The following is a 17,738-nucleotide window of genomic DNA, read 5'->3' on the forward strand; positions in this document are numbered from 1 at the left end:
CTGTCTCAGAGAGACCAAGTCATGCTGTTGAAACTGCCACCCACCAAGTCTTCCTTTGATGTCATATGGTCAGGCAAGGATGCAAGCCAGTTATGAGAGGGCATTGCCCTCTGTCTTGGTTGCTGCACTACTGCCTCAGAAAGGGTCTGTCCACTCTTGCTGTCTCAGTGCTTCCTGCCCTGGTGTGCTGGAGCCAGCCTATCCTAACCCTGTTTTGCCACACCATTTCCCACTGAAGAATTTGCAGAGGTTCTCAGTTGCCCATAAGGATGTTTTTCAAATGGTTTAATGCTGAAAGTTGGTTATGACACTGAATCAAGAGTGCATCTTCCTGGATCATCATTTTTATACAAGTATTTGAGGATGAATATAAATTTTATATGATAATAAATGTGACAATATTTGGGGTTCTGTAATCCCTCGTAGATAATTTTTAGAGACAATTCTGTTTTATATTTGTCTACAGAGATCGGTTGGGATCTTTTCTCATATATTCATTCAACTCCCTTGTAAGAAGATCAGTGCAACTCTTACTGCCCCTCCCAAGGTTCAGGTGGGGATCAGGGAAGAGACATCTATTTATGTTCTATTGTCCGGCAGCACAGGGTTCAAGACAAATTTTCTTGAACAATTAGAGAAAATAGTTCTGGAAAAGTATAACCCAAGGGGAATAAATTCTTTACCACCAAAGAACTCAGATTATTTTTCAACAGAATGTCTTCTCAAATTTTCACTTACTGAACTAAAGAAAATGTTTTTCCAAGCCTCTATTTTCTACTAACACCTTGGTATTGCCAAAGTTTCACAAATCACACTACTTCTTAAATTAAAAAAAAAAAAACTTCCCAAAACTGTCTAGCAATAACTATATGTATATTATAGAAAATGTGCATAAAATCTCAAATATAAATATGGGAGTTCAGGGAAACTGAAACGAGCTTGAGTTATTCCTGCAGATGACCCACGGCAACACATGCCGTTAGTGAAGTCCAAGGAAAAGTTTGAGACACGCTAATCATTCCAGCTTCACTATCCCAACATCACCAGTTTGCTCTTTACATTTACGTTTGCACTTGTAGGTGACAATTTCTTCTACACACACCTCTCCTCCTTCAACAATGAGCCCCATGCATCCCCTCAAACTTCTGCCATGATGTTGATTTCTACTTCACATCCTCTCCAGATTTACGCACACAGGTGGCTGAGGTTTGTGGTCATATGTACTTGATGATGCATTTGTTCATTTAGTAATTGATTCGCGTAGATGTGTGGCGCCTGTGATTCAGAGGCACTATGTTGGGCACAGCCGATATGAAGGAATCAGACAAACCTGTGGACAAGGACAGCACAATTCAAAGCGGGGAACACGTCCCTATGATGTAACATAGGGTGTGGTCAGGACGATACATCTGGGAGCTTTGAATTTGTACTTATCCTCAGAATGGCACTCAACAATGACTTTGATCCACTCAAACCTGACCCTTCAAAGAAAAATGATTGAAATTTTTTGCTTTGCCTCTCTCTAGGCACATGGGAAGACCACATGGAACCACAGAACATCACGTGGGTGTCAGAGTTTGTCCTCTTAGGGTTCTCACAGACTCCGGAGCTCCAGAAATTCCTGTTCCTGGTGTTCCTGTTTGTGTACATCACCACTGTTGTGGGAAACCTCCTCATCATGGTTACAGTGACTTTTGACCCCCGGCTCCACATGCCTATGTATTTTCTGCTCCGAAATCTGGCTGTCATCGACCTCTGCTATTCCACAGTCACCTGCCCAAAGATGCTGGTGGACTTCTTTCATGAGACCAAGACCATCTCCTACCAGGGATGCATGGCCCAGATCTTCTTCTTCCACCTCTTGGGAGGTGGGACCGTCTTCTTTCTCTCAGTGATGGCCTATGACCGATATGTAGCCATCTCCCGGCCCCTCCACTACATCACCATCATGAGCACTCGACTGTGCGTGGGGCTGGTGGTGGCTGCCTGGGCAGGGGGCTTTGTCCACTCCATTGTCCAGCTGGTTCTAATGCTCCCGTTGCCTTACTGTGGCCCCAATGTCCTAGATAACTTCTACTGTGATGTTCCCCAAGTGCTGAGACTTGCCTGCACAGACACATCCCTCCTGGAGCTCCTCATGATCTCCAACAGTGGGATGCTGGTTCTCATCTGGTTCCTCCTCCTCCTCGTCTCTTACACTGTCATCCTGGTGATGCTACGGTCCCACTCAGGGCAGGCAAGGAGGAAGGCGGCTTCCACCTGCACCACCCACATCATCGTGGTTTCTATGATCTTCATTCCCTGCATCTATATCTACTCCCGGCCCTTCACTCCCTTCCCCTTGGACAAGGCTGTGTCCATCAGCTACACCGTCATGACTCCCATGCTCAACCCCATGATCTATACCCTGAGGAACCAGGAGATGCAGGCAGCCATGAAGAGACTAGGCAAACGCCTAGTGATTTGTAGCAAGGAGTGAACTTTAAGTAGGTTGACTTCAAAGACAAATCTCTCTGAACTTCTGCTATCTCATGTGAAAAACGGCAACAAGTCTGTAAAGTACAACAAGTCATATTACACTAATATTTCTTAAAAACCTCCTGTGTCGTATACTAGGTCAGGCTTTCACACTTTAATCTTGTTTTTTTTCCCATAAAATTGACAGCAGATATATCGTTATTATATTAAAGAGTTTCACTAATGAGAAAATTCAGTCGTGACTTGTTCGAAGATGAGCAGCAAATAAGGAGAAAAGATTTTTCCTCTGACTTCAAATTCAGGGCCAGAAGATATGGATGGTATTTGAAACTCAGACTCTCCCATGACCACAAGGAGGAACCTAGACAGTTCTTCATCCATAGATGTATGTCTCATGAGTGATCAACTGCTTTGTCTCAACTCCAGGAGACAAAGAAATGAAATTTATTTTCTGCTCCCTGTTTCCCCACCTTGTTCTCCACAGTGGTATTTAGGAAATAGTCTGCCTCTTCTCTTCTCTTCTCTTCTCTTCTCTTCTCTTCTCTTCTCTTCTCTTCTCTTCTCTTCTCTTCTCTCTCTTCTCTTCTTTTCTTTTCTTTATTTCCTTCCTTCCTTCCTTCCTTTCTTCCCAGGGATTGAATCCAGAAGTGCTTAACCACTTAGCCACATCCCCAGCCCTTTTTATTTTTTTCTTTTGAGACAGAGTCTCGCTAAGTTACTCAGTGCCTCCCTAAGTCACTGAAGCTGGCTCTGAACTTGTGATTCTCCTGCCTCAGCCTCCCAAGAAGGTGAGATCACAGTGTGCACTATCATTCCTGGTGGTGCATTGACTTTTTTTTTTTTTTTTTTAGTGCTCTGATTTTTAACATTGTCCAAGTATTTCCTGTAATGTCATATTCCCTTTGCTTTTGTTCCTTCTCTGCTAAATACTTCCTGGATAGTCTTCAAAATGTGTTACTTACCTGCTATGGTTTGAATGTGTTTCCCCAAATTTCATGAGTTGGAAACTTAATACCCAAATTCACATGTTGAAAGTATTTTTGGTACTTAGATGAGGTCATGGGGGTGACACACCCCCATGGTGGCATTAGTGACTTCATAAAATCGGGAAAAGTGACCTGAATTCTAATGCTACCACTTTTCTCCATGTGGTATCCTCTGCCATGTCATCACACAGCCAGAAAACCCTCATACAATACTGGCAACTTGATATAAAACTTCCCAGCCTCCAGAACTGTGAGGAATAAATAATTTTTTCTTTATAATTCACTTTGTCTGTGGTGTTTTGTTATGGCAGCAGAAAATGGGTTTAAGACAATTGGCCAATATTAAGAGGTGGGGACTCTGGAGGAGATTAAGCCATCAGGGTTTCTCCCTTGTGAATGGGATTGACTGTCCTTTGTTTTTAGCCATGCAAGGATACAACATTCCTTCCCTCCAGAGCATGCAGCAAGACAGCACCACCTTAGAAGAAAAAAGAAGTCCTCTCTAGACAATTGAACCTGCCAGGGTATTGATCTTGATCTCACCCTCCAGAGCTGTGAGAAAATAAATTTCTGTTCTTAATAAATTACTGAGTCTCAGTTATTTTTGGTAGTAGTATAACAGAACAAAATATTATCTAACATAGCATTTTCTTCATTTGGATGTCGTGGCTGAGAGGAGGATGGCTTAACATGGTTGGGGAACAAGGTTCAAAAAGTACAGGATTGTGGCTATTAGAGTTTAAAGTTTAGGTGAGTGATTTTAGTTCCAAGGCTATACCCCATGTATACTTTGCCTTTCTTCTAAACTTCCCACACTAGAATGAGATCTCATTGAGGACAGGGGACATATTGTTTGAGTCAGCTTTGTGTTGGCATGACCAAATGCCAACAAGAATAACTTAGAGGAGGGAAAGTATATTTCAGCTCATGGTTTCCAAGGTTCAGTCCTTGGTTGGCAGACCCCATAACTCTGGGCTAGAGGTGAAGCAGAAGGTCATGGGAAAAGGGCATGGCAGGGGAAATCAGCTCAGAATATGGTAACCAGGTGGGGGGGTGCTCTGCTCACCAAGGACAAAATAACCCCAAAGGCATGCTTCAAGTGACCCACCTCTTCCAGCTATATCCTAATGGCCTAAAGTTACCACCCTGTTAATTCATATCAGTGGATTAACACACAGGTTAGGTTAAATTTGTTTATCAAGCCTATTGTTTCCCCTCCAAACTTTCTTGCATTGTCTCACACATGAGTTTTTTGGGGGACACCTCATATGTAAGTCATAGCATTCTGCCCCGGCCCCCAATAACTCACACCCATCTCATAATGCATAATACAATTAGTCTGTTTCCAAAAGTCCCCATAGTCTTACAGTTTCAGTGTTATCAAAATTCCAAGTCTAAGATCTCATCTGAGACTCTAGGCAAACTCTTGGATGTTTTCCCCTGTAAAAATCAAAAGCAAGTTACATATACCCAATATACAATGTAAACAGGGTAAACATTTCCATTCTGAAATGGATAAATAGTGGCACAGAAAGAAGGAATGGCACCAAAACAAGATCAAAATTCAACTGGGCAAACGTGTTCTGTAGCTTCACATCCCTCATCTGGGGCATACAGCACAGTGATATTCTCTCCAAAGTTCTTGTGTGGCTCTGCCCCTTTGTCTTGCTGGATGAAGCACACATGGCTTCTATATTGGCTTGTCTATATTTGATTCCTACAGCTTTCATTAGCAGATGTTCCATAGTACTGGTATCTCTTAATCTTGGGGGTCTCCACAGCAGCTTTAGCTACCTTCTTGCATCCTCATGTATCAGGGATTTCAATCCTTCTGTACTTTGCATGGCTTCCCAGAACTTCCTTTGAAATCTTGGTGGAAAGCTCCATGACCCCTTAACTCCAGCATCCTGTATTCCTGCAGAGTTAGCACTATGTGGTTGATGCCAACCACTATGTGGTTGTTTGCCACCATCCTGAGCACTAGTCGAGTATCCTGGGAACAAGGTTGTAGCAGCCTCTGAGTGTCTGAGTGACTGAGCACAGTGAAACAATATCCTAGGTCTTCCTCACCCCTACCGCCTGCCCTATGCAGGCAGGGTGCCCCCATGGTCTCTTCTCAAAAGAATTTTTACTTTTACACCCTTAAGCCTGTTCTGAGTGTGGTCTGGCCAATTGCTGAGATGCCCTCAAACCATCTTTCCTATTGTTCTCTTTAAAGTATTTAGCAACCCTTTAGTGGCTGTAATCTCTTTAACAACCACAACTTCCTTAGCCCTGTTTTACTTGTGCTTTTCTGGCCAAACAGCAAGTTTTTCAAATCTTTCTGCTTTTGCTTTCTGCTCCTGATTATGACAGCAATATCCATGCCACCACCTAAATATTGTTCTTCCATAAAATTTCCTCACCAGATTAGTTAGTCCATCACCTCTAAATTCAGCATCACAGAAAATCTCAGAACACGGGGAAATGTGGACAACTTCTTTGGCAGAATGTAACATGAATGTCCTCTAGTCCAATTTTCAGTAGAGTCATCCTCTGAAGCCTCACGAGTTCAGTTTTTATTGTCCACAGTCCTATCAGCATTCTGGTCTTCTTAGCCCCCACAAGAATTGTCCACTAACCTCCACTTACAATATTCTAAAGCTTTTCCAGTTTGCATCTCTAAGCTTTTCAAAAATTCCTCTCCTGTGCAAACCAGTTCCAAAGGCTTCTGAACTACACTGTCAGGTTAGTCACAGCAATGATCTCACTTCTCAGTACCAATTGCTGTTTTTGTCAGTTTTTTCATTGCTGTGACCAAAATACTCAACAAGAACAACTTAGAGGAAGGAAAGTTTATTTTGACTCATAGTTTCAGAGGTCAGCTGACTTCATGGCTCTGAGATCAAGATGAAGCAGAACATCATGATGGAAGGGCATGACAGAGGAAAGCAGCCCAGGACATGGCAACCAGGAAACAGAGAAGAGAAAGAGAGGGAAAGATAAAAGTAGGGAGGGAGGGCAGGAGAGATAGATAGATAGATAGATAGATAGAACTCTCCCCTCACCAAGAACAGAACAGAAATCTCAAAGGCATACCTCAGTGACCTACTTGCTTCAGCCATACCCTACCTGCCTATGGTTACCACCCAATTATCCATATCAGTGTATTAACCCACTGATTAGGTTGTAGCTCTCATAGTCTGATCATTTCACCCCTCCAAATTCTGGCATTGTCTCACACCTGAGTTTTTTGGGGACACCTCATATCTAAGCCATAATATATACATTATTCATTTTTAATTCTCCAAGTACCTTGAACATTATCTGATGTTGAGAGATGTTTCACTTTTTCTTCCTTACTGCTCTTTCCTTTTGACAATTTCAGAATCTATTTTTGATTTCTCTTTATTTCTGTCTATTTATTCTATTTCCTTTAGGGTATGCATCATTTTATGAAAGTCTCAGTATAATATTTATACAAAGTTAAGAAGATAATACAGAAAACTCTGTCATGTACAGGGCTAGTAAAACCAAAAGCCTAGTGAAGCCAACAAGTAACATGAGTAAGATTAGTGGGCTCAGGGCTGGAAAGTGCTTACACAGGCAAAAGGAAACCCCACTCCTAGTTTTCTCCCTCACCCCAATGCAGAATTCCAACATCTGAGCCCTTAGAGAAAAACCAGAAGGATTCTATTTAAAGATACTAAACAGTTCCAGGACATCTTTCCAAATTGGCCTTCAGGGATCTTTTGGTAAAATCAATGGACCTAATCAGCCTTCAAGAGACCTACAGTTTCTCAGCCCTGATCACACATGCAGTGCTTCCAGTCACAAACTGGCCTAGCCTCCCAGTCCAGTGCCAAGACCTGCCCGAGCTCCCACAGTCACACCCACACCCCACACGGTCTAGCGCCATACTGAGACTAATCATCTGTCAACACGTGGGGTCACCTCTGCCTACTAGCATGGATTATTCCTGACCTGGAGGCCACCATCCCTAGTGGGGCAGCACCCTTCTTGGGACACCACATTATCAAGTTCCTCTCAGGCTTCAGGCTACTGAAGACTAGGAGGTTTGAACAGTACAATATAGTTTTATTGTAGATTTTTAAAATTAATAGTATTATTAAATTATTCCTATTATACCTATTATCCCTACTTTTCTTTGATTAAAATTTTTCTCACTCTATTTTCCTCTTATTTATTTCCTTGGAGACTCTTTCTCCCTTTTCTCATGCTAACAACCAATTTATTTTAATTCCGCTTTCACTATTCCTATGACATAGTACTTCTATAGACTCACTTCTTATCTCATTAAGGTTATATCCTAGACCCCTCCCCATCCTCTTTGTCCACCATTAGAAATTATGGTCCTTATTGCAAACCTATTGGTTATGCTGTAGATTATAATCAAACTCATCATCTCTGTTTATTAAGACAATATGGTTAATATCTTAGTAGGGACTATTTGGGTTAAGGATGCATATGGTTTGTATGCATCAAGCAATATGCAATCAAGATACACAAACAACATGAGAAAACAAGGGAAGAAAGTGTCCCAAACAAACCTAGATGCTATATCAATAGAATCAAATGACACCATGGCAGAAGAAATGCCATAAAGGGAGTTCAGAATGTACATAATTAAAATGATTCAATAAGCAAATGATGAAATAAGAGAGCAAATGCAGGCAATGAATGATAACACCAATAAACAGTTAAAAGAGCAAATGCAGGAAGCAAAAGATCATTTCAATAAAGAGAAAGAGATTCTGAAAAAAAAAAAAAACCAGAAATCCTTGAAATGAAGGAAACAATAAACCAAATTAAAAACTCAATAGAAAGTATAAGCAAAAGGCTAGATCACTTGGAAGACAGAATCTCAGACAATGAAGACAAAATATTTAATCTTGAAAACAAAGTTGATCAAACAGAGAAGATGGTAAGAAATCATGAACAGAACCTCCAAGAATTATGGAATATCATGAAAAGACCAAATTTAAGAATTATTGGCATTGAGGAAGGCACAGAGATACAAACCAAAGGAATGAATAATCTATTCAATGAAATAATATCAGAAATTTCCCTAAACCTGAGGAATGAAATGGAAAATCAAATACAAGAGGCTTACAGGACACAAAATGCACAAAATTACAACAGATCCACATCAAGGTACATTATTATGAAAATCCCATGATACAAAATAAGGATAGAATTTTAAAGGCAGCAAGAGAAAAGCATCAGATTACATATAGGGGAAAACCAATATGGATATCAGCAGATTTCTCAGTTCAGACCCTAAAAGTTAGAAGGGCCTGAAACAACATATTTCAAGCTCTAAAAGAAAATGGATGCCAACCAAGAATCTTATACCCAGCAAAACTTACCTTCAGATTTGACAACTAAATAAAATCCTTCCATGCTAAACAAAAGCTAAAAGAATTTACAAATAGAAAGCCTGCACTACAGAACATTCTCAGCAAAATGTAAGAAAGGAAGAAATGAAAAACAACAAAGTAAATCAGTGAAGGGAGGAACTACCCCAAAGGAGAAATCAAGTCAAGTTAAAAGCCAAAAATAAGCCAAAATGATCAGGAATACAAGTCATATCTCAATAATAAATCTGAATGTTAATGGCTTAAACTCATCAATGTAATGGCAGATTGGATTAAAAAGCAAGACCCACAATATGCTGCCTTCAAGAGACTCATCTCATAGAAAAAGATACCCAGAGACTAAAGGTGAAAGGATTGGAAAAAAACCCACCACACACATGGACTCAGTAAAAAAGTGGGGGTTTCCATCCTCATATCAGATAAAGCAGACTTCAAGTCAAAGTCAGTCAGAAAGGATAAAGAAGGACATTTCATACTGCTTAAGGGAAGCATAAATCAGCAAGACATAACAAACATAAATATTTATGCCCCAAACAATGGCGCATTCATGTACATTAAACAAATCTTTCTCAATTCCAGGAACCAAATAGACCACAACACAATAATACTAGGTGACTTTAACACACCTCTCTCACCATTGGACAGACTTTCCAAACAAAAATTGAACATAGAAATCAATAACACAATCAATAATTTAGACTTAACAGACATATATAGAATATTCCAGCCATCAATGAGTGAATACACTTTCTTCTAAGCTGCACATGGATCCTTCTCTAATAGACCATATGTTATGCCACAAAGCTACTCTTAGCAAAAAATAGAGATACTACCTTGTATTCTATCATATCATAATGGAATAAAATTAGAAATCAATGATAAAATAAAAAACAGAAACTACTCCAACACCTGGAGACTAAATAATATGCTATTGAATGATGCATGGATAACAGAAGACAACGGGGGGAGATAAAAACTTCTTAGAGGTAAACAATAACAATAATACAACATATCAAAATCTCTGGGGTGCTATGAAAGCAGTACTAAGAGGAAAATTCACTGCATGGAGCACATTCAATAAAAGAAAAAAAAGTCAACAAATAAACAACCTAACAATATAGCTCAAAGCCTAGAAAAAAGAAGAACAAATCAACACCAAAAATAATAGAAGACAGGAAATAATTAAAATCAGAGCTGAAATCAATAAAATTAAAAAGAAATCAATAATTCAAAAAATTGACAAAACAAAAAGTTTGTTCTTTGAAAAAATAAACAAAATTGATAAACCCTTAGCCACACTCACAAAGAGAAGGAAATAGAAAACTCAAATTATTAAAATTCATGATGAAAAAGGAAATATCATGACAAACACTATTGAAATACAAAACATAATTAGAAATTACTTCGAAAATCTATACTCCAACAAAATAGAAAATCTTGAAGACATGCACAGGTTTCTAGAGACATATGATCCATCCAAACTGGAATCTGAAGGACATACACAATTTAAATAGATCAATTTCAAGCAATGAAATAGAACTCATTAAAAGCCTACCAACCAAGAAAAGCCCAGAACCAGACAGATTCTCATCTGAGTTCTACAATACCTTCAAAGAAGAACTCATTCCAATACTCCTCAAAGTATTCCATGAAATAGAAAAGGAGGGAACCCTTCCAACTCATTCTATGAAGCTAATATCACCCTGATACCAAAACCAGACAAAGACACATCAAGGAAAGAAAACTTCAGACCCATATCCCTAATGAACACAGATGCAAAAATTCTTAACAAAATGTTAACAAATCACATACAAAAATATATTAAAAAGATAGTGCACCATGATCAAGTGGGTTTCCTCCCAGGGATGCAAGGTTGGTTCAACATCCAGAAATCCATAAATGTAATTCACCACATCAACAGACTTAAAGTTAAGAATCATATGATTATTTCAGTAGATGCAGAAAAAGCATTTGATAAATTCAGCAAGAAGAGGGAAGCAGGTGGTATCACAATACCAGAACTTCAACTATACTACAGAGCAACAGTAACAAAAACAGCATGGTATTGGCACCAAAATAGACATGTAGACCAATGGTACAGAATAGAGGACACAGAGACAAACCCACATAAATACAGTTATCTCATACTAGACAAAGGTGCCAAAAACATACAAAGGAGAAAATATAGCCTCTTCAACAAATGGTACTGGGAAAACTAGAAATCCATTTCCAGCAAAATGAAACTAAACCCCCATCTCTCACCTGGCACAAAACTCAATTCAAAATGAATTAAGGACCTCAGAATTAGACCAGAGATCCTGAACCTAATAGGAGAAAAAGTAGGTCTAAATCTTCATCATGTTGACTTAGGACCAGACTTCCTTAACATGACTCAGAAAGAACAAGAAATAAAAGCAGGAATCAATAATTGGGATAGATTCAAACTAACAAGATTTTTCTCAGCAAAGGAAACAATCAACAATGTGAAGAGAGCCTACAGAGTGGGAGAAAATCTTTGCCACACACACTTAAGATAGAGCACTAATCTCCAGAATCTATAAAGAACTCAAAAAACTTTACATCAAGAATACAAATAACCCAGTCAATAAATGGGCCAAGGAAATGAGCAGACACTTCACAGAAGATCTTGGTTTATACATACCAACGGACTTAAAATCAGCATACTACAGTGACGCAGCTACATCAATGTTTATAGCAGCTCAATTCACAATAACTAGATTGTGGAACCAATCTAGATGCCCTTCAATAGATGAATGAATAAAGAAACTGTGGTATATATACACAATGGAATATTATTCAGCCATAAAGAAGAATAAAATTATGGCATTTGCAGGTAAGTGGATGGAGCTGGAGAATATCATGCTAAGTGAAATAAACCAATCCCAAAAAACCAAAGGCCCAATGATTTCTCTGATAAGTGGATGATGATACATAAGTGGGGGGAGCAAGAATGGAGGAAGAATGGATAGTTTAGAGGAAAATAAGAGGTGGGGAGGGGATGGGGGAAGGAAAAATAATAGAATCAGACAAACATCATTACTTGGTGTACATATATGATTACATAACTGGTGTGACTCTACTTCATGTACAACCAAAGAAACTAAAGTTGTACCCCATTTGTGTATAATGAATCAATTTTTTTTTAAAAAAGCAGACACTAAAACAATTTTAAAAACCCAAGAAACCAAGAAAAGGAACTCCAAGGAAACAAAGAAAATTTTAAAAACAGAAGAAAACTTTAAAAAGGTTTAATTAAGTTTAATTTAAAAGTAATTGTAAATTCACCTGAAGTTGTAAGAAATAACAAAGAGTTTTCCTGTACACTTGATCCGGTTTGCTCTGATGGTAACAATTACAGGCTGAATGTTGGTATCCTCCCAAATTCACACACTGAAACCTTTTCCGCACATAATGGTATTCCGTAGTGGGTCCTCTGGTTGGTGATTAGGACATGAGGGTGGAGCATTCACGAACAGGATTAGTGCCCTTATAAGAGAGATCCTGGAGAGTTCCCTCCTCCTTCCACTACATGAGGACATGTAGAAGACGGCTGTCTGTAAGCCAGAAGCCAGCCTTCATGAGATGCCTGACATGCCCGTGCCTTGATTTCAGATATCCCAGGCTCCAGAACTGTAAGAGATAAATTTCTGTTGCCACAGAGGTGTACGGTGTGCCAATTAACATGAATACAGTCAAGACATAGACAAGGAAACTTTAAGAAACATTATCAAAACAAGATTCACAAAATAAGATTACATTTCCTAAAGGTACAATCAGGAAATGAGAAAAAAATTCTTGAAAATTGAAAATCTGGTTTGTGCCTTACTGTATTTTCCCGAGAGTTCCACATTAGCAGCTTCCGTTCGGCATGTGCTTCCTCACAATATGATGTTCTCGTTCTTTCCATCAAGAGGCGGGATCTTCATCTCCTCACCTGGAAGAGAACTCTGCTTCAGAATTCACAGCATTCTTATAGCACATCTATTTATAATTCTAGTTAATTTGAGTTTTTTTTAATCAAATCTTCGCAATGAGAACATCTATGGGTTCCTGTACCAACTACTCTATTAATGAGGGTAATAATTAGCATGTGAAGAATGCAAACACCTTATAACTGGTGCAAATAGAATGGGATATGAGTGACGAATTAACCGTGGTTGTCTGGATGGCAGAAGGAAGGACATGGTTTATGGGATATTAAGTTTCCGTTGCAGTATACAATTTCCTACCTATGACTGCCTAAGTAAAGATCAACTCCGTTTAAAAGAAGAAGAAAGAGAAGGAAGGAAAATCAAACCAGTTAGCTTGACAAAGCCATGAGAGAACTGTCTATCATGCTGATGAACAAGTTACTGGTTCTCAGTGTCCGCTCCCTGGAATAGGTACACCAGTGTTAACAGAAAACATGTTACAAATGCCTTGAATCTGTAGAATTCTTGGCCTTACCACTGACCTGCCAAATGAGAAAGTCTGGCCTGGGCACACCAGTCTGTCTTTTAACAAACCCTTCAGGCGATTCTTTCAAGAGTAAAAACCAATGATCTAAGAAATAGATTCTTGCAAAACTCCCAGAGAACCCATTTCTTTTGAAGATGGTCTCATCCTTCTGGGTGTTTTCCTGCAAATCCCACATTCTAAAAATCTCTTACATTTCCAATGTTCTTGGTACTTTGGGTTCCCAAGGAAGACCTCTCAAAGAGTATGTGTTTCCAGATGTATAGAAACTTTTTTTTAAATTTTCACAATAATATTCTGTTTTAAATTTTTCCTTTTTTTTACATTTATTTTTATTGTAAACAAATTGGATACATGTTGTTTCTGTTTGTACATGGAGTAACAGCAGACCATTTGCATAATCATACATTTACATAGGGTAATGATGTTTGATTCATTCTGTTATTTTTTCCTCCCTGCCACCCCTTATAGAAACTTTTAAACAACTCCCATCACTCCCTTGGCCCCAGTGGTAATTAGCCTAGCTCTGATTCCTGAGCCCTGTCCAATAGTTGTTCCCAAGGTGATCACCACTTCCTCTGGGGTCTCAGGGTTGCTAGTACACATGAGGAATGGACAGGGGCTGGGAAGCTGCAGCAAATGATCTCCAAGAAGCTGTAAGACCTGAAGTTCCATTCTGGGCTGAAAGGAGGTGAGAGGACAGAGTTCGCTCACCTGCACATAGTTCAACTGTAAAAAGGATCTTGCAACATCTGCTGAGGGTGGGAGTAAGAAACAAGTGACATAGACTTGATGTGAGTGAGTCAACTGTGTCAGGAGAGAGCCAGGAAGTACAGCAGGTAGAATGTGTTGTTAAAAAATGGATGCTCCAGGTTACCATGAAAACGACCAAACATAGAATTGACTTTGTGATTTAAAGGGAAGATGCTGAGAGCAATGGACAAAAAGGATGAGGAAAATCACTGTGAAATTCTCCACATAGGCACGTGGAACAATGTCACATAATTACCTGCTAATACATTAAGTTGGTAAACATTTTTTGAGTAACTACTAAATCACAGAGTCGTTGCCACAGATGCGGAACCTACTACATTATTGAATTTCTAATCTAGTTAAGACAGGCCACAGGAAAAAATGGTAAGTGCTAAAATGGAGGTATTTGTAAAATATTATTGGAACTCAGAGGAAGGAAAAATTAATTCTGTAAGGGAGAAACGGGGGAAGGAGCTGAAGAGAAGGTGATATCTCAGTGCTTTTATGTTGAGAAGACAGCAAAAGGTATTTAAGGAAACAGGAATTATTACTAAAGATATGGTAATAACCAAACAGATGTCATGTGTAGGAACTATGAATTCATTAAGCAATAATCAGTTCCTGGGAGACAGAGATACTGATTAGAAAGTTATATGGAGGCAATATTTTATTGCTTTGTATGAAATTCTGAGAGGGAGCTGCATGCACATGTGTAGGTATGTTTTTATCCCCTGGTTCTAGTCACAGAGCATTTTAGGTAACTCAGAGTTTGAGTTTTAAGCTGTGAACACTAGATAATCATTAAAGTTTTAACACTAAATAATCATTAAAGATCACAATAAGAAAGGGACATGATCCAATCAGCGCTGAGAAACGTCTCCTGGGAAGCTGTGTAAAAGAACTGGAGTGGAAGCACATGGAAGTGAAGGAGGAGAAAAGAATTATCTAGAAAATAGATTGTAGCCAGGTGTGGTGGCGCATGCCTATAATCCCAGTGGCTCAGGAGGCTGAGGTCGGAGGATTGAGGGTTCAAAGCCAGCCTCAGCAATGGTGAGGCGCTAAGCAACTCAGTGAGACCCTGTCTCTAATAAAATATAAAATAGGGCTGGGTATGTGGCTCAGTGGCCCAGTGTCCCTGAGTTCAATCTCCAGTACGCCCCCTCAAAAAAAAAAAAGGAAAGAAAATAGATTGTGAGAGGAGAGGAGGGGGAGACTGAGACGGGTCATGACGTGGGAGACCACTTACTCCTCACCCTGTCGCTCTCACTCCCGCCCCATGTGCTTCTCCAAATGGGCCCATTCTCTCCCAACCCCAGCATTCCACTCCCCCACCCTTTGCCTGTTCTGTCACTCCATTTCCTGCCCTTTCATCTCCTGTACGTCATCAATTCCCATTTCTTTTCATTCAATGTCTTCCTTTTTCTTTTACCCTTAGATTCAGTAAATCTTCTAAAGTTGCTGTCCTTTCAGAAGAACTCGGTCACCTTCAAGCAATATCCATCATCTGCTTCTTAATGTAGTGCGTTTTCTACTCCACCTCTCTCTGGCCTCCACCTATGTCCTGTGGAAACTTACCCAGTAAGTGGGAGTGGGAAGAAACTGCATAACCCAGGAATCTGGCTGGGTCCAGAGGTTCTTCCACAAGGACTTGGACCTCCTATAATTATTCATCCACCCTACAGTCAACATCATATCCTCACTGAGTGCCAACTGACAAGAATGGACACATAGGGGTACAAATAAATTGTGAAATTAAGATGCATGTCTCTAGGACCTTATGATTAAACTGCGGAGGAAAAGAAGGCGCATGAAAGGTCTTAACGTTCTGATGTGTTGTTAAATGTTGTGTCAAAATCTTGAAGACCGGAAGAAGGAGGATGATTTCAAACTCAGATTCTTCACAGAGGAGAGGGATGACTGTTTATTATGCCAGGCACCATTCTAGAAACTTTTATGTGTCATTCCATTTACGCCCACAGAAAATTCTGTAAAGAAAGTCTTTTAATTCCCACCTTCCGGATGTGGAAGCTGAGATCCTGACAAAACAGGTAAGAGGCTCAGTCCGATCTCAAGGAAATGGAGGACCTGAAATGAATCCAGATCTGCCTTCCTCCAAGTGTTTGCCCATCACTATTTCAATCTTTGAAAGGCAAGTTACATATCTTTCTGGATAACTTTAAGATATCCCACGAGTGTGTATTCTAGCACCCACATGTGAACCCCTCAGAGACAGCAGCACCGGGTGCCGTGGTCTGCATGTGCAAATGCCCATCACGTGGGCCCGAACAGCTTAGTCTGAGTCCCTGAGCATTCACAGGGCAAGTAGTGACTTCAAACATCTATGTCTGTGTTTCATTTTCTTTAGCTGCATAGAGAAGACACCATGGAACCACAGAACCTCACCTGGGTGTCAGATTTTGTCCTCCTGGGGCTCTCACAGACTGAGGAGCTTCAGCCCTTCCTGTTTCTGCTCTTCCTATTTGTCTACATCACTACCGTTGTGGGAAACCTCCTCATCATAGGCACAGTGACCTCAGACTCGAAGCTCCACACACCCATGTACTTCCTGCTCCGAAATCTGGCTGTCATAGACCTCTGCTTCTCCTCAGTCACTGCCCCCAAGATGCTGGTGGACTTCCTCTCTGAGAAGAAGACCATCTCCTTCCAGGGATGCATGGCCCAGATCTTCTTCTTCCACTTTCTGGGAGGTGCCATGGTCTTCTTCCTCTCAGTGATGGCCTATGACCGTCTTGTGGCCATCTCCCGGCCTCTCCATTATGTCACCATCATGAGCACGCAGCTCTGCACAGGACTGGTGGTGGCAGCCTGGATAGGAGGCTTTGTCCATTCCATAATCCAGTCGTCTCTGATGCTCCCACTGCCCTTCTGTGGCCCCAACATCCTGGATAACTTCTACTGTGACGTTCCCCAGGTGTTGAGACTCGCCTGCACAGATACGTCCCTCTTAGAATTCCTCATGATCTCCAACAGTGGGATGCTGGATGTCATCTGGTTCTTCATCCTTCTGATCTCCTACTTGGTCATCCTGGTGATGCTGAGGTTCCACCCAGGGCAGGCGAGAAGGAAGGCAGCTTCCACCTGTACCACCCACATCGTCGTGGTATCTATGATCTTCATTCCAAGCATTTACCTCTATGCCCGACCCTTCACCCCATTCCCCATGGACAAGGCTGTGTCCATCAGCCATACGGTCATGACTCCCATGCTCAACCCTGTGATCTACACCCTGAGGAACCAGGAGATGCAGGCAGCAGTGAAGAGATTAGGGATGCACTGGCTGGTTTGTAAAAAGGTGTGACTATGGAATCAGTCACTTCTCTTTGACCTATTCCTTTTGTAAAATGGAGAGAGAGACTACATCTGCTCAACTCCTAGCATGTGTCAGGAGAATCATCTAGTGGTGTGTGTGTGTGTGTGTGTGTGTGTGTGTGTGTGTGCGCGCGCACACACACGCATGCGTGCACTCGGATTTTGACACGGAACAACTTACTCAGTTTTTAGAAAAAGGGATGCTTTCTCTTTGTAGCTAAGGTTTGTGCTTCTGAAACAATGAGAAATGTTTACTTGTCCCTGGAGAAGACACCCTCCTTTGTTCCTTCCTGATCCAAGTTTCTTTTTATGATGGCAACATTTTCCCTAAAGCTTT

At 40.5% G+C, this 17,738-nt stretch overlaps 2 protein-coding genes across 2 annotated transcripts; both read left to right on the top strand.

Moving 5' to 3' along the window:
* Nucleotides 1–1,543: 1,543 nt before the first annotated feature.
* LOC306657489 (olfactory receptor 4D1) lies at nt 1,544–2,479 on the top strand (the record flags this gene model as incomplete). Its single annotated transcript, XM_079133545.1, has 1 exon — nt 1,544–2,479. One exon carries the CDS (start codon nt 1,544–1,546, stop codon nt 2,477–2,479), a length of 936 nt encoding a protein of 311 aa, XP_078989671.1.
* Nucleotides 2,480–16,454: 13,975 nt separating this feature from the next.
* LOC306657569 (olfactory receptor 4D2) lies at nt 16,455–17,390 on the top strand (the record flags this gene model as incomplete). Its single annotated transcript, XM_079133709.1, has 1 exon — nt 16,455–17,390. One exon carries the CDS (start codon nt 16,455–16,457, stop codon nt 17,388–17,390), a length of 936 nt encoding a protein of 311 aa, XP_078989835.1.
* Nucleotides 17,391–17,738: the final 348 nt, after the last annotated feature.

This window comes from Sciurus vulgaris (assembly GCF_902686455.1).
Source record: "Sciurus vulgaris genome assembly, chromosome: 3".
Classification (NCBI taxonomy): domain Eukaryota; kingdom Metazoa; phylum Chordata; class Mammalia; order Rodentia; family Sciuridae; genus Sciurus; species Sciurus vulgaris.